The 27,122-nt window shown below is 38.4% G+C and overlaps 1 protein-coding gene across 21 annotated transcripts in view; it reads right to left on the bottom strand.

The window, feature by feature from the left end:
- Positions 1–27,122, bottom strand: part of LOC138758568 (cAMP-dependent protein kinase catalytic subunit alpha-like) — a 361,343-nt gene that overhangs the window by 42,163 nt on the left and 292,058 nt on the right. For 11 of the 21 annotated variants that reach the window (XM_069927682.1, XM_069927679.1, XM_069927677.1 and 8 more), the window contains 3 exons: positions 11,727–11,831; positions 9,752–9,880; positions 8,030–8,128 (listed from right to left, as the gene is read on the bottom strand). In XM_069927682.1, the coding sequence (XP_069783783.1) occupies positions 8,030–8,128; positions 9,752–9,880; positions 11,727–11,831 (333 nt within the window). Of the gene's footprint in view, positions 1–8,029; positions 8,129–9,751; positions 9,881–11,726; positions 11,832–13,425; positions 13,612–14,686; positions 14,888–27,122 lie in introns of those variants that run through there. The other 10 variants (XM_069927690.1, XM_069927688.1, XM_069927684.1 and 7 more) reach the window with 3 other exon arrangements.

Genomic DNA, 27,122 nt, shown 5'->3' with positions numbered 1-27,122 from the left:
AGAGGAGAACATAGAAGACAACGAAAACAAGAAAGAAGAGAAGAAAAGGGCAACAAAGAAACAACAGATGGCCAACCCAGAGGAAGAAGAAGAGGAAGAGGAAGAGTACAGTGAAATAGAAGAAGAGAAAGACAAGATAAAGGATATACTTTCTTTTATTAAAGAATACATGGAGTCATTTAAAGAATGGCAAGCGCAAGAATTTAATGATTTAAGAAGAAGAATAAACAATACAGAAGATAAAATGAATAAAATAGATATGACCTTAACAGAAATGGGAAAGAGAATGAACAAGATGTAAGAGCGGGATGCAGCAGTAGAAATGGAGGAGGAGACTTAAAAAAGAAATTAGAGGAATCTAATAAAAAAGTTATAGAGACACAAGAACTGTTAGCTCAGAAAATAGATATAATGGAAAATTATAACAGAAGAAATAACATAAAGATAGTGGGCCTTAAGGAAGATGAAGAAGGCAAGAATATGAGAGAGTTTATAAAAGATTGGATCCCCAGGATCCTAGGATGTCCAGAACTACAGCAAGAAATGGAAATAGAAAGGGCACATAGAGCATTGGCCTTTAAACCACAACCACAACAAAGGCCAAGATCTATTTTAGTAAAATTCCTAAGATATACTACAAGAGAAAAGGTACTGGAGAAGACAATGGAAAAAGTAAGAGAGGGCAACAAGCCACTGGAGTACAAAGGGCAAAAAATCTTCATTTATCCAGATATAAGTTTTGAACTCCTGAAGAAGAGAAAGGAGTTCAATACAGCAAAGGCGATTTTATGGAAGAAAGGGTATAAATTTATACTAAAGCATCCAGCAGTATTGAAAATATTTATTCCAGGACAACAAAACAGACTATTCTCGGATCCAGAGGAAGCACGAAAATTTGCAGAACAATTACAAAATAGACTGAGGGATGAAGACGTGTGACAAGAGTACAAAAGACTGAGAACTAAAAAGACACATAAGTTTTGAACTCCTGAAGAAGAGAAAGGAGTTCAATACATCGAAAATGATCTTATGGAAAAAAAAACTATTCTCGGATCCAGAGGAAGCAAGGAAATTTGCAGAACAACTACAAAACAACCAGAGAGATGAAGATATGTAATAAGAGTAAAAATGACCACGATTTATATGTATGTGGGTAAAGAGGTATATGTGTGTATATGTATAAGGTGCATACATAAATGTATCCGTATTTAGAGGAAAATATAGATAGTATAGACAAGAATTAATAAGGGAAGGAAATGGAATAGAGGGAATAAAGAGGGAACTAAAAGAGTGACCTTTGTTACATATGAAAAGTGAAATCTTTTCTGGGGGGGCTGGGTGGGGAGGAGTTGCGGTCACTGCAAAATCAGCTGACGCTTGCGAGTGAATTCGCAAATCCAAATGGAGAGGGGAGATGTGGTTGTCCGACAAGGGATAAAGGACAACTCAGGAGGGGAAGGGGAGATTGGGGCTAAAGAAGTTTTAAATAGGAGAATAAGGAAAATGTTTGATGTTTTAGGAATGTTGTCTTATAAAGGGTTCAAAACAAGAAAACAGAAATGGATAAGAAGGAAAGGTAATGATGGAGAAACGGAAAGGGAAGATAAACAAAGTATAAAATGGCTACGTTGAACTATATGACTTTAAATATTAATGGAATACATAACCAAATTAAAAGGAAGAAACTGCTAAATTTACTGAAAAAAGAAAAAAATGATATAGCATTTGTGCAAGAAACACATTTAACTGAATTGGAGCACAAGAAATTAAAGAGAGATTGGGTAGGACACGTAACAGCAGCATCGTATAATTCAAAAGCAAGAGGAGTAGCTATATTAATTAGCAAAAATGTGCCATTTAAAATAGAAGAGGAAATAATAGATCCAGCAGGGAAATATGTAATGATAAAATGTCAGATATATTCGGAGTTTTGGAAACTACTCAATGTATATTCACCTAACGAAGAAGATCAAAAGTTTATGCAAGATATCTTTTTGAAGGTAGCAGATACGCAAGGGAACATATTAATAGGAGGGGATTTCAACCTGAATTTGGATTCAAATATGGACAAAACTGGGAAAAAAATTAACAGAAAGAACAAAGTAACCAAATTTATAATTAAATCTTTGGAAGAAATGCAACTTTTGGATATATGGAGGAAACAACACCCAAAGGAAAAGGAATATTCATATTACTCGGCTAGACATAAAACATACTCAAGAATAGACCTATTTTTGTTATCAGCTCGTATGCAAGATAGAGTAAGAAAAACAGAATATAAAGCTAGAATAACTATCGGACCATTCACCCTTAATATTGACAGTAAAGTTAGAGGACATCCCTCCAAGAATGTATAGATGGAGATTAAATCCCATGTTACTTAAAAGGCAGGATTTTAGAGAATTTATTGAAAAACAAATAAAAATGTATTTTGAAATAAATACGGAATCAGTGGAAGATAAGTTTATACTATGGGATGCAATGAAAGCATTCATTAGAGGGCAAATAATAAGTTATGTAACCAAGATGAAGAAGGACTATAATCAGGAAACAGAGCAGTTGGAAAGGGAGATAGTAAATATAGAAAAAGAATTAGCAATGAAGGAAGATACAACTAAAAGAAGAGAATTGGCAGATAAAAAAATAAAATATGAAACACTACAAACATATAAGGTGGAGAAGAATATAATGAAGACAAAACATAAATATTATGAACTAGGTGAAAAAACGCACAAAATCCTAGCATGGCAGCTTAAGACAGAACAAGCTAAGAAAATGGTATTACAAACAAATTACATATAATCCAAAAGAAATTAAGGAAAACTTTAGAGAATTCTATGAATAATTATACCGAACTGAAAACGAAGGGAAAGAAGGGAAAATAGATGAATTTCTGACTAAAATTGAACTACCAAAACTACAAATAGAGGAACAAAATAAATTAACAGAGCCATTTGGAATAGTAGAAATACAAGAGATAATAAAAAAATCACCAAATAATAAGACACCAGGAGAGGATGGATTCCCAATAGAATTCTACAAAACATTTAAAGACTTATTAATTCCGCCCCTCCTGGAAGTAATCAACCAGATTGATAAAACACAAAGCTTACCAGATTCATGTAAAACAGCAATAATTACAGTAATACTAAAGCAAGGGAAAGATCCACTCTCACCAGCGTCATATAGACCAATATCTTTACTTAACACAGATTATAAGATAATAGCTAAACTATTAGCAAACAGATTAGCAGAGTATGTACCGAAAATGGTAAATTTAGACCAAACTGGATTTATCAAAAAAAGACGCACAACAGACAATATTTGTAAATTTATTAACTTAATTCATGCAGTAGAAGGGAATAAAGCACCTACAGTAGCAGTTGCTTTAGACGCAGTGAAGGCCTTTGACAGAGTAGAATGGAATTATTTGTTCAAAGTATTGCAAAAATTCAGTTTACCGGAGAAGTATATTAATTGGATTAAAGCATTATATAAGGGACCGTTAGCGAAAGTGACAGTAAATGGACATGTATCAAAGCAATTTAACTTAAGCAAGTCAACACGGCAGGGATGCCCACTATCACCTTTATTGTTTGCGTTAGCTATAGAACCACTAGCAGAATTGATAAGAACAGAAAATAATATAAAAGGAATAAAAATAAAAGACAAGGAATATAAAATCAGTTTATTTGCAGATGATGTTTTAGTGTACTTAACAGAACCAGAACTATCAATAAAAGAATTATATAAGAAATTGAAGGAATATGGAGAAGTGTCGGGTTACAAGATAAACGTAAATAAAAGTGAAGCAATGCCTATGAATAATGCGGATTTCTCAAAATTTAAGAAGGAATCACCATTTAAATGCAAGCAATAAGATACCTAGGTGTACAAATAAAGAAAAATCTCGGCCAACTATATAAACTCAATTATTATCCACTAATGAAAAAATTACAGGACGATTTAGAGCATTGGAAAGATTTACCACTAACACTAATAGGAAGGATAAACTGTATTAAAATGAACATTTTTCCAAGGATATTATACTTATTTCAGGCATTGCCAATACAACTGACAGAGAAATTCTTCAAGTAGTTAAAGAAAATAATAAGGAAATTTTTATGGAGAGGAGGGAAACCGAGGATAGCACTAGATAAATTAACAGAATGGTATAAACAAGGAGGCTTACAACTGCCAAACTTTAAAAATTATTATAGAGCCGCACAATTAAGATACCTATCAGATTTTTATCAAACAAGGGAAAAGCCAGATTGGACGAGATTAGAATTAGATAAAATAGGGGAAAAGATACCTGAACACATATTATATAAATGGGATGAAAAATTGGTGCAACATAGAAGTTCTCCAGTATTACATCATCTCCTCAATATTTGGAAGAAGATTCATGTAGAAAGAAATAAAACAAATTATCAATTACCAAAACTAATATTGACGCAAAACAAGTTACTCCCTTTTACAATAGATAACCTTTCCTTTAGAGAATGGGAAAAAAAAGGGATTAAAAGAATAGAAAATTGTTTTTCAGGAAATAGATTCTTTTCCTTTGAACAAATGAAAGATAAGTACAATATAACTCAAGATACAGCGCTGGCATATTACCAATTGAGATCCTACTTGAAGGATAAATTAGGAAGCAGCTTGAGTTTGCCAGAGGGAAGTAACCTTGAATATTTGATTACAGATACAATGATAATCAAAAGATTTATAACAAATATGTATATTAAACTGCAAGAAAAGGAGAATGAGGAAACAAATGGTAAAACTAAACAAAAATGGGAACAAGATTTAAATATAAAGATAAAAAAGGAAACATGGGAGAAGTTATGCTCCGGAACGATAAGAAATACAATAAATACGAGGTTACGTATGATACAATATAACTGGATACACAGGCTATACATTACACCTCAAAAGTTAAATAAATGGGACCCAACAGTATCTGATAGATGTTTTCGATGTAAAAAAGAAATCGGAACAACAATTCATGCAATCTGGACATGTGAGAAAGTAAAAAAAATTTGGGAAGATCTAAATCAGATATTAAATAAAATAACAGAAAACAATATCCCAAAGAATCCAGAGATCTTCCTCCTAAGTAACATAAAAAACAAAGAATTTGGAATTGATTTGGAGGATGCACAAAAAAGATTTGTTAAGATAGCTCTAGCCGTAGCAAAAAAATGTATTATGTCAACCTGGAAATTGGAAGATAATTTGAAAATACAACAATGGTATATAGAAATGAATAAATGTATTCCATTAGAAAAAAATAACATATAGTTTAAGAAATAATATTGAAATATTCGAACAAATATGGGAGCCTTACATTAAATACAATAGCGAAAACCTACCGGGGACAATCATTACCTAAGTTAACGGAAGGAAAAGGAAATGAAAAGAATGGACTCAGTAGAATTTCTGGTGTATTTTTATTGAATGACAACATTGTCTGACTGCTTTAATGTATCCTAGATTGTATACCTTAAATGGACGGGAGGGGGGAGGTAGGGAGGGTGGGATGGGAGGAGGGGTGGGGGGATAAAATGGCACTGTATATGTGTGAAAAGGAAAAAGTGTGTACCATGGTTAATGTGATTTATGGTGTGAAAAATAAAAAAATTAAAAAAAAAGAAAGAGATTCTGGAAGAGTATGGGTCTCCATCGCCTGCTCCACAACCTCCATAAAGAGGGGGATCAAAAGATCCTTAAATTCCCTGTAGAATTCAGGGGGGAATCTGTCCTCCTCCAGAGACTTGTCAGGTTGCAGTAGACCTAATGCTTCCTCTATCTATTCTGTTGTAAAAGGAGCATTCAGCCCCTCTTGATTTGCTGGGCCTAAATTTGGTATTTCCAATTTTGATAGGAAATCATCTATTTTTCCTGGCTCCCCCATTGACTCTGTTCTATAGAACCTGTTCATTAAACTACAGAAAAGTATCACTAATTTCCTTCGGCTTTGTATGAAATCCTGTCATTCCCCTTTGTACCACATTAATTGTTCTCAAGGCGTGTTCTGCCCTCAGCTGTCAGGAGAGGACTTTATGTGCCCTTTCCCCTAGTTCATAATATTTCTGCCTCAATCTTAAAATGGTCTTCTCTATTCTATAGGTTTGAAATGTTTTATTACCTGAGCTTCTTATTTGATAATTCTGTATGTTTTTCCTCCAAGCCCATTCTTTGAAAATCCTTACTAGTCCAGTAATCTCCTGTTCAAATTGTTCCACCTCTCTCTCAAATATTCTTTCTTAATTATTTTATTATATCAAATATGCCATTACAGTGTTCAAAATATTCTTTGAAGTGTCCTAAATGAGAAATTTATCTGCAGTAGAAGTACAGTTAGTCTCGCAGAACATGTCTATTTGAATTCTAATAAAGCTACAAAACTCCGATTTCTTCAATAGCATTGGGTTAAGGCGCCATCTGTACAACCGTCTCCTGTTATACCTGGCTTTACAATCGTAAGTGTCGGGAGGGAGTGATCTGACAAAAATATTTATTTTTAAAATTTAAGAATGTATCTGCATTTATTACATCAGATGGCAGCTAGTTCCACATTCCCACCACTCTCCAAGTGAAAAGGTTCCCCCTAAATATTTCGCCTTTCACCTTAAGCCATGTCCTCTTATATTTATCTCTCCTAATCTAAATGTAAAGTGTCTACTCGGATTTACTCTGTCGATACCTCTCATAATTTTGTAAATGTCTATCAAACCTTACCTCCTTCACTCTAAGGAATAAAATCCTCACCTGTTTAATCTTTCCCTGTAACTAAACTCCTGAAGACCCGGCAACATCCTAGTAAATCTTCTCTGCACTTTTACTAATATCCTTTCTGTAGTTTGTTGACCTGAACATCCCAATTCCTGTACTCAATACTTAGATTTATTAAGGCCAAGATGCCAAAAGCTTTCTTCACAACCCTGTCTACCTGTGATGCTACCTTCAGGGAATTATGTACCTGAATTCCCAGATCCCTTTGTTCCTCCACACTCCTCAGTGCCCTACTATTTACTGTGTATGTCCTTCTAAAATATAGCATCTCAAATTCCATCTGCCATTTTCTGGCCATTTTTCCAGTTGGTCCAGATCCCTCTGCAAGCTTTGAAAGCCTTCCTTGCTGTCTACAATGCCTCCAATCTTAGTGTCATCAACCAACTTGATGATCCATTTTCCCACATTTTCATTGAACAAACAACAATGGTCTTAGCAGTAATCCCTGAGACACACCATAAATCACAGACATCCAGTCTAAGAAGCAATCATCCACTACCACTCTCTGTCTTCTCCCATTCAATCAATTTCGAATCCAGCTTATAACCTTTCCATGGATACCTAGTGTCTGAACCTTCTGAACTAGCCTTCCATGTGGGACCTTGTCAAAGGCCTTACTAAAGTCAACATCCACAGCCTTTCCTTCATCTACTTTCTTGGTAACTTCCTTGAAAACCTCTGAAAGATATGTTAAACACAACCTACCACGCACAAAGCCTTGCTGACTATCCTTTAATCAGCTCTTGTTTGTCGAAATACCTGTATATCCGATCTCTCAGAACACCTTCCAATAATTTACCTACGACTGACATCAGGCTCACAGGCCTGTAATTTTCTGATTTACTTTTGGAGCCTTTCTTCAACATCAGAGTTAATCCTCACCCTCTGGCCTCTGGCACCTCACCTTTGACCAAGGACATTCAAAATATTTCTGCCAGGGCTCCTGCAATTTCTACACATGTCTCCCTCAAGATCCGAGGGAATATCATGCCAGGACTGGGGGTGATTTATCTACCTTTATTTACTCTAAGGCAGCAAGCACCTCCTCCTCTTTAATCTTTTTATGTTTCCTGCCCCTACTGCTTGTTTCCCTTCCTTCCTTATACACTGTGCCAGTTTCCTGAGTAAATACTGATGCTCAAAAAAATCTGTTTAAGACCTGCTTATCAGAACTAGTGAGAATTAGAAAAGCATAGAGAAAAAAAAATCATGCGTGACACCTAACACTTACCTTGAACGAAAATACCAGCCTCACCAGAAAAGGGAATCTAACAGCCTGAAGAATCCGTTTTTCATTGAGTGTGTGCTCAATCTGTTTCAGCTTTACCACCTGGGTCGACAAAGAAATGCGATTACTGCATCAGCTAAAAGTAGAACCAATGTCATTGTGCTCTCATCTAATGAAGCAAGTTTGCAAAGGATAAAACACACTTTCACTTCAATGTCCAGATACGAAGATAAGGTGATGGAGGGGTGGGGAAGGGGGGTGGGGAGAGAGGTCAGAAGGAATCAAATTGGCACTGATATGGCAGATAACCTTTTGAGATTAGCCTATTCCCAATTTCATTCAAGAATCAACTGTGGTCTCGAAAAGCAAACAGAACGTGTTGAATTGATGGAGTCACAAGAACACAATTATCAACATCCTGGATTTTTCTAACTCTCTTATGGAGGCTGTTCTATTATTGGGGAAACTCATCTTCACCTTCCTGATGGGGTTGCTGCAAGCTACAAATGGGCAGAAACAAAACCTTGACCTGCTCATGGCTCTTTAGATACATATCTGTGTTCATTCAGTGTCCTTTCCAAACACCTCTGATCCTTGGGATTCAAAGGCTCCCTTTGCTGTCTGCTAAATAAAGCTTTGCCACGAGTATTGCCCGGCACCTCTAACCAAGAGAAAGAGAAGCAAAAGCCAGTCCCTTCACAGACACTGGGTGTTTAGTTTATACCTCTCTGCACCAATGGAGGCTTGGATTTGCTTGAGAGTGTACATGTTATGGTGCAGCACTTTGGAAGGACAAACATAGTTGATGAGAAGTGGCATAGAACAGAGGGATCTGGGAGTACAGATACATAAATCCCTGAAAGAGGTGTCACAGGTAGACAGGGCTGTAAAGAGAGCTTTTGGCACATTGGCCTTCATAAATCAAAGTATTGAGTATAAGAGTTGGGATGTTATGGTAAAGTTGTATAAGACATTAGGTAAGGCCAAATTTGGAGTATTGTGTGCAGCATTGGTCACCTAACTACAGGAAAGATATCAATAAGATACACAAAATTGCATGACAAACTCAATAGGCCACACAAATGTTCTTCATGACAAGGTTTCAGGCCTGAGCCTTTCATCAGGGTATTGTACAGTAAATGATGTTTGGTATTTTAAATTTAAATTTAGACATACAGCAGGGTAACGAGCCTTCTCGGCCCACAAGCCTGTGGGCCAATTACACCCAACTGACCTACAACCCCCGGCACATTTTGAACAGTGGGGGGGGGGGGGGGGGGGGGGAACCAGAACTGCCAGGGAAAACCCAAGCAGAATTGGAGAAATGTAGAAATTCCTCACAGACAGCGCCGGATTGGAATCCTGATCCCGAATGCTGACACTGTAGCAGTGTTGCACTTCCGCTATGCCAACTGTGCCACTCTGATGGGGTTAATTTGATTTTTATGCTAAGATTAAATGATTAGCTTGTGTTCATGCTACCAGTTGGTAGATTGATATGTCCATGAACCCAATTCAGAAAAGATTAACTATTCTACCATGACTCCACAGGTTAAATATTTGGTGTGAATTGTGCCTGTATTGTTAATGCTCTCACTGTAGCGTTTACATTTGTATGTCAGTGGAGGGACTAGATGACACAGTGACCATCCAAGATGGAACCTCCCTGGCTGTTGTGTTCAGATCTCTTTGAGATATGAAACAGGACAAATTCAATCTGTTCACCTTCTGTTTGTCCAGTATCTTCATTGCATAGTGTTCCTTTGTCACCTTATGTTTCACCAACATCACTCTGCCAAAGGACCCTGTACCAAGTGTTTTTGTTCTCTCGAAGTCATCCAAACATGCTGTGTTCTGCAACAGATGAAAAACCAGTCAGTGCTCACTTTTAATGATCATTGTTTCTTTTCAACATCCCATCCCTGCTCTGCACATGATCCCCTGTGAAGGGGTGTCAGTGACTGAGAAACAATGCAGACAATGTTAACAGAACTGAAATACATTACTGAAGCAGATAACACAGAAACAGCTGGGAAATCGTAATATTTACCAACTTTGAAAAATGCGATATCATTTCAGATTGAAAAAAAAACATGCTGTCCTTCCAAAGTAAATTTGAAAATGTACCTGTAGGGATTAGAAGGATTTTTTTTTCCCTTTCTCAGCACTGGATATAGAAAGGAAGTGTTGAGAAGGGGAAAGCATAAAAAGGAAATGATAAGAGATTGTCTCATGACGGTTAGTGTAGCAGTTAGTGCAACGCTATTACAGCACCAGCGACCCAGATTCGAATCCCCACGCGATCTCCCCGTGTCGACGTGAGTTTCCTCTGGGTGATCTGGGTTCCTCCCATGTTCAACAGACGCATGGGGTTAGTGGATAAATTGGTCAGCTGGGTTTACAAGGCAGCGTGGGCCTGTTACCGTCTGTACCTCTAAATTAAATTAAATCGATGGCTGGCAGCAAATATGGGTGTGAGTTCATATCTAGAGGGGAGGGGATGGAGTAAACTCAGGTCAGAGGTCAAATGGAGGCATCCTCACTAAGGATAAGAAATTGCCTAGAGCTGAGGGAGAAAAGCAGAGATATCAATGAGAATAATTAAAACAAATAATGAGAGTGAAAAGGAATTAATGATATAGGTTGCAGAAGCAAGCTGTCATATATTTCTTGCTTTACCATTGGATCTGTGGTTTGTTTCTCCCTCTATATCCTGTTCACTGATTGAATGGCTTGTTCTCCTGATAGACCAGCAGATGGCTGCTTTGCATCAACCCACTACCAGCTGCTGATAGCTTCTTTTCCTTTCTAATAATTTGTGAAATTTAAGAAAAGTGTTCAGAAGGAGAAAACATACGAGGTAGTCTCATGACAGGCGCAGCAATGTCACATGGGCAGCACGATTAGCGTAGCGGTTAGCGCAACGTTATTACAGTGCCAGCGACCCAGGTTTGAATCCATTCAATATGTATGGAGGTTGTAGGTCAATTGGGTGTAATTGGGCCAAAAGGGCCCGTTACTGTGCTGAATGTCTAAATTTAAATTTAAAATGTTTCTGTAAAAGCATTAAAGGAACCAATTTTCTTATATCTGCCTCAAGAAATATTCATTTCACTGGTATGAAGTGATGTGCACCAGGTCACAGAGCCATAGAGAAATGAGCCCTTCAATCTATCAGGTCCTTGCCCATTTTTTTTTGCCCATCAATTGCCTGCATTAGGACCATATCCTTTGGTCGCTCTAATTCCCATGTAGCAGCAACATAGAAAGCAGGTCCAGGCATCAAAGATGCACAGAAAAACACAAAAGCTGCAGATGCTGGAACCTTGAGCAAACGAAGAATTGCTGGATGAACTCAGCAGATCAGGCAGGCTCCATAGGTAGAAATGGTTAGTGAACGTTTCGGGTCTGGACCCTTTACCAAAACTAAGGTAGAATAGGTGGAATTACATGTACAAAAGGGTGAAGGAAGCAGGGGATGGGCCCAAAGGTGATAGGGTATAGGTCAGAAGGGGCGAGGCAGAGAAACTCTAATTTTTCTTTTGCCACCCTCCCCCCCACTCCTCCATCTTCACTTCTGTCCTAAACTCTTATTACCCCTCGGCCCTTCCCCCAGCTTCTTTTTCCCTTTATATATGTGATTTCATCAATTCTATCTCAGTCTTGATAAGGAGGGTTCGGATCCAAATTAGTGACTGACCTCTTCTACCCATGGATGCTGAGGTCCTCCACGAATTCTTTCTTTGTATTGAGGATGCACACATTTTCTACCACCCTTTACTCCCTCTCTTGGCCATTTTACCATCTGCCTTGAACAAAAAGCAGGCATTAACAGACATTCGAAAGACAAGGAACTCATAGAGTCTGGGAAGAGAGGGAAAATGTTGGATGAGCTGAGACCTTAATGAGTGACAGACAGACTTTATGGGATGGCAGACCTGCTTCTGCTCCTTACATTCCTATTGTGGCTTTTATCGAAAGTTGGCCAACCATGAAGTCACCCTGAATTCATTATATTGAACTGCCTGAGCTGAATCCTCAGTCTTAGTGACAATTTCCATCTCAAACCCCTTGCCCATTCTTGTCTGACTGTACTCATAAAAAACATCCTCTCGTAAAAAAACATCCTTATTCAACAACAATTATGCTGTCTTTTTTGTCTCCCTAAATCCATGGTTACAATCAATGAGAAAGTCGTTTCTAGACTGCTTCCTTAATCCCGTCATCCTCAAACTCTCCTACTGCCCCAAACTCACAATTTTTCCTCTACTGTGTGGGTTTAGGCCTCCCACTCAAATCAATTTACCCACAGAGTTCTAGCTGGCTACTCACTGGACCCCATTCATCTCAAATCTCCACAGAGGTCAATCTGCTCAACCACCTGATCCTGCTCCCCTGATTAATGCTCATGGCCTGAAGAAATCTCCCAAATAAGTATCTATGCTTCCAGCATCTCAGTGGGAGACATAGTTGGCGTAGCGGTTAGGCAACACCTTGACAGCGCCAGTGATCGGGACCGGGGTTCGAATCCTACGATGCTTGTAAGGAGTTTGTACGCTCTCTCCATTTCTGCGTGGATTTTCTCCGGGGGCTCCAGTTTCCTCCTACCCTTCAAAAATGTACTGGGGTGTAGGTTAATGGGGAAGGACTCTTAGGGCCAAATAGGCTTGTTACCGTGCTGCATGTCAAAATTTTAAAAAATATTAAATTTAGATTTAAATCTAGCTAAAACCCTGAACTAAGATTGAAAGGAGATTTATAAGAATGATACTGGGAGTTTAGGAACTGAATTACAGGAAAAGGTTAAACAGGTTAGGACTTTATTCCCTGGAGCATAGAAGGAGGGGAGATTTGATATTTAAAATTATGATGGGTATAGACAGAGTAAATGCAAGCAGGCATTTTCCATGAGGTTAGGTGAGTTAAGGGGGAAATGGGAAAAGTTTAAAGGGAATATTGGAGGGCTACTTCATGCAAAGAGTGGTGGAACGAGATGCCAGCTGAATTGGTAAATGCAGGCTCAACTTTGCATTTAAGAAAAAAAATGGACAGGTTCATGGACGGGAGGGGTACCGAGGGTGCAGGTCAGTGGGACTCGGCAGAATAAAAGGACAGTGGGACTGGGCACAATCGTAGGCCAGCACAGACTTGAAGGGCCAAAGAGCCTGTTTCGATGCTGTAATGTTCAATAGTTCTAACCACCTCAGCTGGTCAAAATATCATTACACGACCATACCCTGCTGCATTATCCTTCCTCATTTTAAGGACCACATCCTCTTCAATGGCTCACCTCCTTTCTGTTTTTAAAAAGTAGTTGTATGTCATCCCAATGCGATTTTAAAAAATATTGCAAAATTCCATAGCGTCATTTGAAAAGAGGGGTTATTAGCTCCACTTACGTCGATTGATGCTGTTTCAAAAACAGAGGGTGTGGCTGAAAAGCTCTCATTGAATCTTGCACAACCTTTAGCATCGAGAGAACCAGCTATGATATCATCAGGCTGCCTGCACAACTGCTGGTGCACAAGGTCACTAACCCTCTTCCAGCTGGTGAAAACTTCTGTTCCCATCAATATGGTTAGATAGCATCCAAAATGCACTTCCACATCGCCCACAAGATTTAATTATAATTTGATAGTTAGAATCACGTATAAGAGTATTTTTCAATGCCATATTGGCAGCAAACTGTCAGGGAGGTTAAAAAATATCACAACGTCTCGATTGATAAAAGTTGTTCCTTGTAACATCAGACTTCATCACACCTGCAGCTCGTCTTTCTCTCTATTCACAGTCTGCTAAAATCTTTGCAATATACCAGTGGTTCTCAACCTTTTTTATATATCACCTGAAGTAATCCCTTACTAACCACAGAGCACCTATGGTATCCTATGCCATAGATGTTCTGTGGTTAGTCAGGGAAATAAAAGGTTGCGAACCACGGCAATATACTCACTCTCTCATTCACACAAATTGTTGATATCACTATTCCTTCCTTCCCATCCCTCTCTCCATTGTCATGCCCCTGCAGTTCCGATTCACTCTCTCCCCTTCACTGTTTGATGCACCTGTTGCTCTGCCTTCCTCTGCCATTTAAACCATATTACCATATAACCACTTACAGCACAGAACAGGCCAGTTCGGCCCTACTAGTCCATGCCGTAGCAAATCCCCACCCTCCTAGTCCCACTGACCAGCACCCAGTCCATACCCCTCTAGTCCCCTCCTATCCATGTAACGATCCAGTCTTTACTTAAATATAACCAATGATCCTGCCTCGACCACGTCTGCCGGAAGCTCATTCCACATCCCCACCACCCTCTGCGTAAAGAAATTTCCCCTCATGTTCCCCTTATAATTTTCCCCCTTCAATCTTAAACCATGTCCTCTAGTTTGAATCTCCCCCTTTCTTAATTGAAAAAACCTATCCACATTTACTCTGTCTGTCCCTTTCAAAATCTTAAACACCTCTATCAAGTCCCCTCTCAATCTTCTACGCTCCAGAGAAAAAAGCCCCAGTCTGCATAACCTTTCCCTGTAACTCAGACCCTGAAATCCTGTCAACATTCTCGTGAACCTTCTCTGCACTCTCTCTATTTTGTTTATATCTTTCCTATAATTTGGTGACCAAAACTGTACACAGTACTCCAAATTTGGCCTTACCAATGCCTTGTACAATTTCATCATAACCTCCCTACTCTTGAATTCAATACTCCGATTTATGAAGGCCAACATTCCAAATGCTTCTATTGGAATAGTTGGAATGTGCTCCAGATGCAAAGGGGCTCCCCCTAGGGCACAGCAGCTTGCGTCCTTTGGAGAAGAAAGCATAGACCTGATGGATGGATGCCAGGGCAGGCAAGCTCCAGGAGACGTAGAGCTTGTCTAAGATCTGTTGAATATGATTTTAGCTCAACATTACTTATTGGTATAGGAGTCTACTTGTCACGAACCAGAGGATTCATTTCCAACTCAAAGTAACACCATCTACATACATCAGTAGGACATCAAGTTCAAACAATGGCCCATTGTGCAGACATCACTGAGGGGCAACCTGGACCAACAGACTCCCTAAACGGCAAATGTGCATACATTTCAGCATTACAATGTCCAGGAGCTATACCTGTTTCAGTATAGCAGTCCTGTTCAAAGGGACATTCCCACATGGTGCATCTGGATATAACACTGGATAATGAAGATTTTGCTTCCTGAACATTTTTTTAAAATTTAAACATACAGCACTGTAACAGGCCATTTCAGCACACGAGTCCATGCCATCCAATATACGCCCCAATAACCTATACCCCCGGTATTTTTTGAACGATAGGAGGAAACCAGAGTCCCCAGAAAAAATGCATGCAGACATGGGGAGAATGAGACAGCATGTAAAGGCGTTGGATGTATTTTATGGATTTTGGGCAGCTGATCTTGAAAATAATCTTAAAATTTCTTGTTACGTACCATTTTTGAGATATAACTTCCTCCCTACCCCCCCTTCCTGCAGTCCTGCCCACCCTCACCAAACTCCCCCTCTCTCCTTTTGTTCGGACATCTCATGTTCCCCCACACATTGATGAAGGGATTAAGCCCAAAACATTGGTGATTTATCTTCACCTTTGCTACAATAAAGGCATTGTTTGACCTGCTGAGTTTCTCCAGCATTTGTGTGCTTTTTAATTTATTTTTGTGATTTCCTGTCATATTTTAAGTCTCGCTGTTTTGGTCAGTCATGCACTCAGTGAAGGTGCTATGCAAATGTTGTCTTTGGATAAAATAGAATGAAAGACATTTAAAGATGCTGCTGAGAATTCTTTTGGCAACTACAGAGCACGAAACTAGATCCAGCTGATTGATAACATGCTTCAAGCATATAAAACCATGAAGTGCAAAATGTTATTGAAAATTCATTTTCTGCATTCACACTTGGACATTTTCGCTGTTGATCTTGATGCAGCCAGTGACAAGCATGGTAGAAGGTTTCACCAGGACATTGTGACCATGGAAAAAGCAGTACCATGTCAACTGGACTCTATCAATGCTGGCCGGCTATAGTTGGACACTGACATGAGAGGCATCAGATGCTGAGTACAAATGAAAATCAGCGACAAAACATTTTTAGGTCAGTTAAACTAACACAATATATCAGCATCATTATACAATTAAGCATGCTAAATTCAATTTAAAAATTAATGTAATGTTCCTTTAATTTCCTACATGTTACAGAAAATCTGAAATTATCTTTGTGTTCAGCTTGAAGTTGTCGATCATAATCCCCAATGTTTTTAAGGAAGCAAACGTTTTGAAGAAAAATGTTGTCCAGTGTAATCAGCATGTATGCTCTAAATAAACATAGAACCATAGAACACTACACCACAGAAAAAGGCCCTTCAGCCTTTTTAGTCTGTGCCAAAGTATTATTCTGCCTAGTCCCACTGACCTACACCCAAACCATCTCCCTCCCATCCATGTACCTGTTCAATTATTTCTTAAATAAATGTTTAACATAGACCTTACAGAAAGTGCTCAGATCTTATCTTCATACAAATGTCATAAGGAAGTAACAGTGGATGATGCTTTTGGCATGTCAGCAAGGCAAAAAGAACAAGGGGCACCACATAAATTTCTTCTATGGCTGCATCAATGCTTGTGAGCAGAGACACATGTATAATCAGAGGTAATTTCAGCCTGCCTTGAAATGTCTTGGGTCTTGCAAATAAGTTTGACAATGCCAGCTAATCCTGGGACATTACCTTCAGCATCAAGACATCGCTCTGACTTAAATTACTTCAAACATGTCCAGAAATCAACATTTGTGAAAAAGAAGAGAGCCTGCAGTGGAGTGGACAGTGGTTTTATTTAAAAAAATTCTGTGACCTCAGAGTCTGCACCCAAGATGGCAGCACCTAAGATTGGGGGGAGCCACGAGGGGTTACAGACACCAGGGAAGCAAAGGATGGTGCAAGGCACCAGAAAACAGGGAGACTATGCCCAGTTGGAGTAGGATAAGCAGTGGAGTCGACCCACGGGACAGTGACCATGGTGGTGGACCAGTGCGGGGTTCTGCAGTTGAAGAAACACACAGGTGGTGGGCTGCTGGCAACTATGGTTGAGGGATTGACACCGGGATGCAGACTGGCTCAAGATTGGCTAGAAGGATACCAGGTATTTGATCTGGGATGTGAGAGGGTGCCAAGGTCGCTGAAGGGTTCCCGATTTGGAGCTTGGGTTGCCGATGCTTTAGACTGGATTCTGTGTGGCTGCGGAAGTGCTGGAGATTAATCCTTGGGACACTTGGTGACTCTCTTTTGTTTCTCTTTCTCTGACTGTAGGAGGCACTCCCAACAATTTATGCCGATGTCAAATCTGTCTGCCTTACAGCAGATGAAAACAAATTCTCTGTAATATTGCACTGTCTTTATTTCAATGACAATAAATTGAATCTTGAATCTGGAGATTATTAAGTGCCCTTGTAGAGTAACTGAGCTGCTCTGGTACTATGTATTGTTTTACTCCTGCATATCCACTAGTGTATTTGGCTGGAAGTGTTCTTAAAGAGGAGAGTTACATAAAATATGTAAATGAGAACAGCTGTTTGCCATGAAAGAATTCAACCTTCATTTACAATACGGCAGCTGTTTAATGATGATTAAATGGACATTCAATTAAGACTAGTTTTCAGAGAGAAAACAAATCTTTTTGCAATTCCTGGCAAAGACTGAGAACTGACATCATGGCTTGAGCTATTAATGGGAGAGGAAATTGCATCCAATTGACACTAAGTAACTTTCTGGAAATCATTTCTGGTTGCAGTATGGCCGCAGAATGAGATGGCTGTAATTCATGAATACAATTCTTCAAATACTCGAGTGATTAAATGACCATGCATCTGCACGAATGATCAGAGAATATGTGTGGAGAAGGGGTGACGATTATGGGTTTTCTGAGATCCAGAGCATTTGTTCTTTTTGGGCTCTTGTTGAAGTTTGTTCCATTTATTCCAGCTCCTATGTTCGAGTCTTGGCTGTTGGTCCTCCGTTGTTCCAGCTTTGCAGCCAATGTCTGCTTGTCTGGCAGCCCGATTTACGCAACACAGCACCTCAAAATTACTACTAGCCACGGTCACCATGCAGTTGTGTGGTGTGTTTGCGAGTTCCTCAGTGAAGTGAGTAGCAACTTGAGCAGAAATAGGCCTTGTCCCCCTTTCCTTGCCCCACCACTGCCGAACCTGGCATTGTAGGCTTCCCCCAAATGTGGTCAGGTTCATCTTACTGTCATGTAATAATGCAAAAAATGCAATATACTGTAACAGTACGAAAATTTGGATGCCAGAAATCAGGATCACATGAGAATCCAGACTTCTCGAAAACTCTTGGCTTTCGTGTATATGTGTGCATGATGCAGATGTACTGCCTGAGAATCCAGAAAATCTGATCCAATCCCTGAACAGTCCAGCTTTTAGGGCTTTTACTGTACATAATATACACCAACTTCTGCCTGTGGCATAGGCAAGTAAAGAAATGCCATTAGCATTACCCGTTGCATCCTCAAGAATAAGAGGGAGAGAAGCTCTGAGCACTCCCACAACCTCTGCAATCAGTGTGGCTCCCGAAAGATGAATTTCAGTTTTGACAGGATGTGAGCTGCCAGGATACTTGGAACTGACATTTAGAAAGGTTCTTCATTATCTACCACTAGCTATATGTGGAAAGAACGGATGGGTATTTGTAGATTGATACTAGTTCTCTAATAGCAACGTGACTGCAGTAGCCTGGGCATCTGCAGAGGCTGCGGGAGATCTGGAGGTGAATCCATTGACATTCAGTGTCTCTTTTGCTTCTCTTTCTCTTATTATTTGGGGAGGTGGACGGGCAATGCTAACAGTAAAAACCTGTTGGGGAAGTCTACAATGCCAGTGTTGCCCACATCTGGTTTACTTGCTCCTGTCACTCCTTGGTTGCCAATAACTAACGCGGTGGTATTCAGCAAACTAATATGTAGTCTGGAATGACGGAGCTTGATAAAACAGTACATGTGCAGTGAACTGCAATTCACTGTCTATGAGTAGATTAGACTTCCGGCCCCTCCTCTTGGATCTGCCCCCATTGGTTCCAATATAAATCCTGTTTTCCTGCCTTACCTCCAATTTACCTGAAGACCATTGTAGATACCAGCCGTTAATTGTAAGCTAATAAAAACATGTTTGTGCTCCACACAAGTCTCTGAGTATCAGCAAACACATTCCAACATGAATTTGCACTTTTTTTTTAAATTTTTTATTTTCCACACCATAAATCACATTAACCATGGTACACACTTTTTCCTTTTCACACATATACAGTGCCATTTTATCCCCCCCTCCCTCCTCCCATCCCACCCTCCCTACCTCCCCCCTCCCGTCCATTTAAGGTATAAAATCTAGGATACATTAAACCAGTCAGACAATGTTGTCATTCAATAAAAATACACCAGAAATTCTACTGAGTCCATTCTTTTCATTTCCTTTTCCTTCCATTAACGTAGGTAATGATTGTCCCCGGTAGGTTTTCGCTATTGTATTTCATGTATGGCTCCCATATTTGTTCGAATATTTCAATATTATTTCTTAAACTATATGTTATTTTTTCTAATGGAATACATTTATTCATTTCTATATACCATTGTTGTATTTTCAAATTATCTTCCAATTTCCAGGTTGACATAATACATTTTTTTGCTACGGCTAGAGCTATCTTAACAAATCTTTTTTGTGCATCCTCCAAATCAATTCCAAATTCTTTGTTTTTTATGTTACTTAGGAGGAAGATCTCTGGATTCTTTGGGATATTGTTTTCTGTTATTTTATTTAATATCTGATTTAGATCTTCCCAAATTTTTTTTACTTTCTCACATGTCCAGATTGCATGAATTGTTGTTCCGATTTCTTTTTTACATCGAAAACATCTATCAGATACTGTTGGGTCCCATTTATTTAACTTTTGAGGTGTAATGTATAGCCTGTGTTACCAGTTATATTGTATCATACGTAACCTTGTATTTATTGTATTTCTCATCGTTCCGGAGCATAACTTCTCCCATGTTTCCTTTTTTATCTTTATATTTAAATCTTGTTCCCATTTTTGTTTAGTTTTACCATTTGTTTCCTCATTCTCCTTTTCTTGCAGTTTAATATACATATTTGTTATAAATCTTTTGATTATCATTGTATCTGTAATCACATATTCAAGGTTACTTGCCTCTGGCAAACTCAAACTGCATCCTAATTTATCCTTCAAGTAGGATCTCAATTGGTAATATGCCAGCGCTGTATCTCCAGTTATATTGTTCTTATCTTTCATTTGTTCAAAGGATAAGAATCTATTTCCTGAAAAACAATTTTCTATTCTTTTAATCCCTTTTTTTTCCCATTCTCTAAAGGAAAGGTTATCTATTGTAAAAGGGAGTAACTTGTTTTGCGTCAATATTAGTTTTGGTAATTGATAATTTGTTTTATTTCTTTCTACATGAATCTTCTTCCAAATATTGAGGAGATGATGTAATACTGGAGAACTTCTATGTTGCACCAATTTTTCATCCCATTTATATAATATGTGTTCAGGTATCTTTTCCCCTATTTTATCTAATTCTAATCTCGTCCAATCTGGCTTTTCCCTTGTTTGATAAAAATCTGATAGGTATCTTAATTGTGCGGCTCTATAATAATTTTTAAAGTTTGGCAGTTGTAAGCCTCCTTGTTTATACCATTCTGTTAATTTATCTAGTGCTATCCTCGGTTTCCCCACTTTCCATAAAAATTTCCTTATTATTTTCTTTAACTCCTTGAAGAATTTCTCTGTCAGTTGTATTGGCAATGCCTGAAATAAGTATAATATCCTTGGAAAAATGTTCATTTTAATACAGTTTATCCTTCCTATTAGTGTTAGTGGTAAATCTTTCCAATGCTCTAAATCAACCTGTAATTTTTTCATTAGTGGATAATAATTGAGTTTATATAGTTGGCCGAGATTTTTGTTTATTTGTACACCAAGGTATCTTATTGCTTGCATTTGCCATCTAAATGGTGATTCCTTCTTAAATTTTGAGAAATCCGCATTATTCATAGGCATTGCTTCACTTTTATTTACGTTTATCTTGTAACCCGACACTTCTCCATATTCCTTCAATTTCTTATATAATTCTTTTATTGATAGTTCTGGTTCTGTTAAGTACACTATAACATCATCTGCAAATAAACTGATTTTATATTCCTTGTCTTTTATTTTTATTCCTTTTATATTATTTTCTGTTCTTATCAATTCTGCTAGTGGTTCTATAGCTAACGCAAACAATAAAAGTGATAGTGGGCATCCCTGCCGCATTGACATGCTTAAGTTAAATTGCTTTGATACATGTCCATTTACTGTCACTTTCGCTAACGGTCCCTTATATAATGCTTTAATCCAATTAATATACTTCTCCGGTAAACTGAATTTTTGCAATACTTTGAACAAATAATTCCATTCTACTCTGTCAAAGGCCTTCTCTGCGTCTAAAGCAACTGCTACTGTAGGTGCTTTATTCCCTTCTACTGCATGAATTAAGTTAATAAATTTACAAATATTGTCTGTTGTGCATCTTTTTTTGATAAATCCAGTTTGGTCTAAATTTACAATTTTCGGTACATACTCTGCTAATCTGTTTGCTAATAGTTTAGCTATTATCTTATAATCTGTGTTAAGTAAAGATATTGTTCTATATGACGCTGGTGAGAGTGGATCTTTCCCTTGCTTTAGTATTACTGTAATTATTGCTGTTTTACATGAATCTGGTAAGCTTTGTGTTTTATCAGTCTGGTTGATTACTTCCAGGAGGGGCGGAATTAATAAGTCTTTAAATGTTTTGTAGAATTCTATTGGGAATCCATCCTCTCCTGGTGTCTTATTATTTGGTAATTTTTTTATTATCTCTTGTATTTCTACTATTCCAAATGGCTCTGTTAATTTATTTTGTTCCTCTATTTGTAGTTTTGGTAGTTCAATTTTAGTCAGAAATTCATCTATTTTCCCTTCTTTCCCTTCGTTTTCAGTTCGGTATAATTGTTCATAGAATTCTCTAAAGTTTTCCTTAATTTCTTTTGGATTATATGTAATTTGTTTGTCTTTTTTCCTTGATGCCAATACCATTTTCTTAGCTTGTTCTGTCGTAAGCTGCCATGCTAGGATTTTGTGCGTTTTTTCACCTAGTTCATAATATTTCTGTTTTGTCTTCATTATATTCTTCTCCACCTTATATGTTTGTAGTGTTTCATATTTTATTTTTTTATCTGCCAATTCTCTTCTTTTAGTTGTATCTTCCTTCATTGCTAATTCTTGTTCTATATTTACTATATCCCTTTCCAACTGCTCTGTTTCCTGATTATAGTCTTTCTTCATCTTGGTTACATAACTTATTATTTGCCCTCTAATGAATGCTTTCATTGCATCCCATAGTATAAACTTATCTTCCACTGATTCCGTATTTATTTCAAAATACATTTTTATTTGTTTTTCAATAAATTCTCTAAAATCCTGCCTTTTAAGTAACATGGGGTTTAATCTCCATCTATACATTCTTGGAGGGATGTCCTCTAACTTTACTGTCAATATTAAAGGTGAATGGTCCGATAGTATTCTAGCTTTATATTCTGTTTTTCTTACTCTATCTTGCATACGTGCTGATAACAAAAATAGGTCTATTCTTGAGTATGTTTTATGTCTAGCCGAGTAATATGAATATTCCTTTTCCTTTGGGTGTTGTTTCCTCCATATATCCAAAAGTTGCATTTCTTCCATCGATTTAATTATAAATTTGGTTACTTTGTTCTTTCTGTTAATTTTTTTCCCAGTTTTGTCCATATTTGAATCCAAATTCAGGCTGAAATCCCCTCCTATTAATATGTTCCCTTGCGTATCTGCTACCTTCAAAAAGATATCTTGCATAAACTTTTGATCTTCTTCGTTAGGTGAATATATATTGAGTAGATTCCCAAACTCCGAATATATCTGACATTTTATCATTACATATCTCCCTGCTGGATCTATTATTTCGTCTTCTATTTTAAATGGCACATTTTTACTAATTAATATAGCTACTCCTCTTGCTTTTGAATTATACGATGCTGCTGTTACGTGTCCTACCCAATCTCTCTTTAATTTCTTGTGCTCCAATTCAGTTAAATGTGTTTCTTGCACAAATGGTATATCAATTTTTTCTTTTTTCAGTAAATTTAGCAGTTTCTTCCTTTTAATTTGGTTATGTATTCCATTAATATTTAAAGTCATATAGTTCAACGTAGCCATTTTATACTTTGTTTATCTTCCCTTTCCGTTTCTCCATCATTACCTTTCCTTCTTATCCATTTCTATTTTCTTGTTTTGAACCCTTTATAAGACAACATTCCTAAAACATCAAGCATTTTCCTTATTCTCCTATTTAAAACTTCTTTAGCCCCAATCTCCCCTTCCCCTCCTGAGTTGTCCTTTATCCCATGTCGGACAACCACATCTCCCCTCTCCATTTGGATTTGCGAATTCACTCGCAAGCGTCAGCTGATTTTGCAGTGACTGCAACTCCTCCCCACCCAGCCCCCCCCAGAAAAGATTTCACTTTTCATATGTAACAAAGGTCACTCTTTTAGTTCCCTCCTTATTCCCTCTATTCCATTTCCTTTCCTTATTAATTCTTGTCTATACTATCTATATTTTCCTCTAAATACAGATACATTCATGTATGCACCTTATACATATACACACATATACCTCTTTACCCACATACATATAAATCGTGGTCATTTTTACTCTTATTACATATCTTCATCTCTCTGGTTGTTTTGTAGTTGTTCTGCAAATTTCCTTGCTTCCTCTGGATCCGAGAATAGTTTTTTTTCCATAAGATCGTTTTCGATGTATTGAACTCCTTTCTCTTCTTCAGGAGTTCAAAACTTATGTGTCTTTTTAGTTCGCAGTCTTTTGTACTCTCGTTACACGTCTTCATCCCTCAGTCTATTTTGTAATTGTTCTGCAAATTTTCGTGCTTCCTCTGGATCCGAGAATAGTCTGTTTTGTTGTCCTGGAATAAATATTTTCAATACCGCTGGATGCTTTAGTATAAATTTATACCCTTTCTTCCATGAAATCGCCTTTGCTGTATTGAACTCCTTTCTCTTCTTCAGGAGTTCAAAACTTATATCTGGATAAATGAAGATTTTTTGCCCTTTGTACTCCAGTGGCTTGTTGCCCTCTCTTACTTTTTCCATTGTCTTCTCCAGTACCTTTTCTCTTGTAGTATATCTTAGGAATTTTACTAAAATAGATCTTGGCTTTTGTTGTGGTTGTGGTTTAAAGGCCACTGCTCTATGTGCCCTTTCTATTTCCATTTCTTGCTGTAGTTCTGGACATCCTAGGATCCTGGGGATCCAATCTTTTATAAACTCTCTCATATTCTTGCCTTCTTCATCTTCCTTAAGGCCCACTATCTTTATGTTATAATTTTCCATTATATCTATTTTCTGAGCTAACAGTTCTTGTGTCTCTATTATTTTTTTATTATATTCCTCTAATTTCTTTTTTAAGTCCTCTACCTCGATTTCTACTGCTGCTTCCCGCTCTTCCATCTTGTCCATTCTCTATCCCATTTCTGTTAAGGTCATATCTATTTTATTCATTTTATCTTCTGTATTGTTTATTCTTCTTCTTAAATCATTAAATTCTTGCGCTTGCCATTCTTTAAATGACTCCATGTATTCTTTAATAAGAGAAAGTATATCCTTTATCTTGCCTTTCCCTTCTTCTTCTATTTCACTGTACTCTTCCTCTTCCTCTTCTTCTTCCTCTGGGTTGGCCATCTGTTGTTTCTTTGTTGCCCTTTTCTTCTCTTCTTTCTTGTTTTCGTTGTCTTCTATGTTCTCCTCTTGCTGCAGGTGTTCTGCAGCTGTCATTGCCGGCTGTGGAGATCGACTCCCAGCTGGTCACCCCTCCCGTCGGTGTGTTTTTTTGCATACACGGTTGCGCACTTTTACTCGGCTCAGCGAGCCATTTTTGTAGTCCACTTTCTACCGACCTGAGGGAGCGGGTTTCTCTCTCCACCACGGGCCTCTTTGAACAGGTAAGGCCTTCTCCTTCTTCTTCTGTTGTCTTCTCTTCCTCTCTTCTTAGCGTTGATTTCGATTTTTCTTTTTTCGTCGCCATCTTCTTTCCACCTTTATACTCACTTTTCTTTAATTTTTATTTTTGTGCCTTTGTGTTTTCCTTTGTTTTTTCTGACTTTTCTGGAGAGGGCTGGATTCACCGTCCGGCCACTACTCCATCACGTGACTCCACTCATGAATTTGCACTTGATGAATGAGCCTGTGTGGGCCCTCTCCAACCACATGGCATTAACATCAACTTCTTTGGTTTCTGCTGTTCTCCCTCTCTTCCCCATCCGTCTTTTTTCCTCCAGCTCTCCACCCCCTTCCCTCTCCACTCACCGAACCCTGTTTGCTGCTGTACCCTCCTTCCCTTATCCACCTATTACCTCCTGCCTCTGGGACTGAGCTCCTCCCCCTCCACCATTTTGCTTGGGTGCCTGGCTGAAACATTGGTGATGTATCTTTAACTTTGCTATATAGAATACATTGTTTGACCAGCTGAGTTTCTCCAGAATTGTGTTTTAAATTTTAGCCTTTGTAGATGTTAATTCTCTATGATGTGTAGGTATGGTTTCCTGTGAACCCTGAGTGGGCTTGCACTTGATGTGCTAGAGCAATGATTCTCAACCCTTTGTTTTTCACTCACTTTAAGTAAACCCCATGCCATTGGTGCTCTGTGATTATTATGTGATAGTTTAATGTGGTATGTGAGTGGGAAGGGAAGGTTGAGAACCACTGTTCTAGACCCAATTGTTACTGAAATATTTTGCTTGAGAAAAATTGTCATTGTCCCATTTCCTTTGGAGTTATGAAACTGTGCACATAACGAGTCCATTAGGTACAATTAAAACAGCGTTTTTCAACCTTTTTCTTTCCACCCACATATCAACTTCAGCAATCCCTTACTAATCACAGAGCACCGATGGCATGGGGATTACATGGTATGTGAATGGAAAGAAAAAGGTTAAGAAATACTGTGCTGGAGATTGAAACATTGTGCAACATGGTTATTAAGAGGATCTGTTTTGCATCTCTGAAGTGTTAGATGTGGACAAATAGACATGGTAAGGATTTTTTGGTTGCAGAACAATTTAAGCATGGATATGCAGAGTAAACTGTAAGCACATAGGTTGGATACACTAAAGTGCTGGAGAAACTTAGCAGGTCCATCATGGTGGAACCTCTGTATTATTGTTTGTACATGTACGTCTGGCCCGCCCCTTGTTGATTCTACCTGTGGTTCCTCCCTCTGAGTCTCCTAATAAAGGAGGCAACACTATAACCCCTCCCCCAGAACAAGCTCGGGTCTTGGGTCAGCAACATGAGATGTGCTGTCAGTTTGTGGTAATAAAAGCCCATCAGTCAGGTAACTTCTAGTCTTGGAAGTTATTGATAGCGCATCAGTACGTTGAACTGCAATCACTGCGTCTGCAGCTTATCTTGTTTAACACATAGATAATGGACTGATGTGAAATGTAATTGGCTTGGTAACTGTCCCCGAATCTCGAGCTTCAGGATAAGTTATTTCTGTGAGCAAACAGCAGCAGTCTCAAAGGCCTTCAGAGAAGGCTGGCTTGCTTCACCTGATAGGTTCACATTATGCTGAGCGCATGGTGTATTTTTTGCAAAGACGGACAGACTGCATCATGTGTTTGGGGTGACTGCAGCGTTATGTCCTGTGTCAGAGGGGAGGGAAATTCAAAGCCTTGTAAAACAAACTGCTGGAGGAACTCAGCAGGCTAGGCAGCACCTGAGGGTGAGGAAGAAATGCCGACGTCATTCACTGAGATCTTGGACCAGTCCTGCTGCAGGGCCTCAACTCAAAACATTGACGATTCCACCCCCGCTCCTCCATAGATGTTGTTCGATTTGCTGAGCCTCTCAAGCAGATGATTTTTTTCTCTTCTAGATTCCAGCAGGTGCAGTCTCATTTCTCAATGCATTAAATTTGCTGGA

The sequence above is a fragment of the Narcine bancroftii genome, chromosome 3 (assembly GCF_036971445.1).
Source record: "Narcine bancroftii isolate sNarBan1 chromosome 3, sNarBan1.hap1, whole genome shotgun sequence".
Lineage (NCBI taxonomy): Eukaryota > Metazoa > Chordata > Chondrichthyes > Torpediniformes > Narcinidae > Narcine > Narcine bancroftii.
The sequence above is the reverse complement of the archived record's forward strand: the minus strand, read 5'-3'. Positions and strand labels throughout refer to the sequence as shown.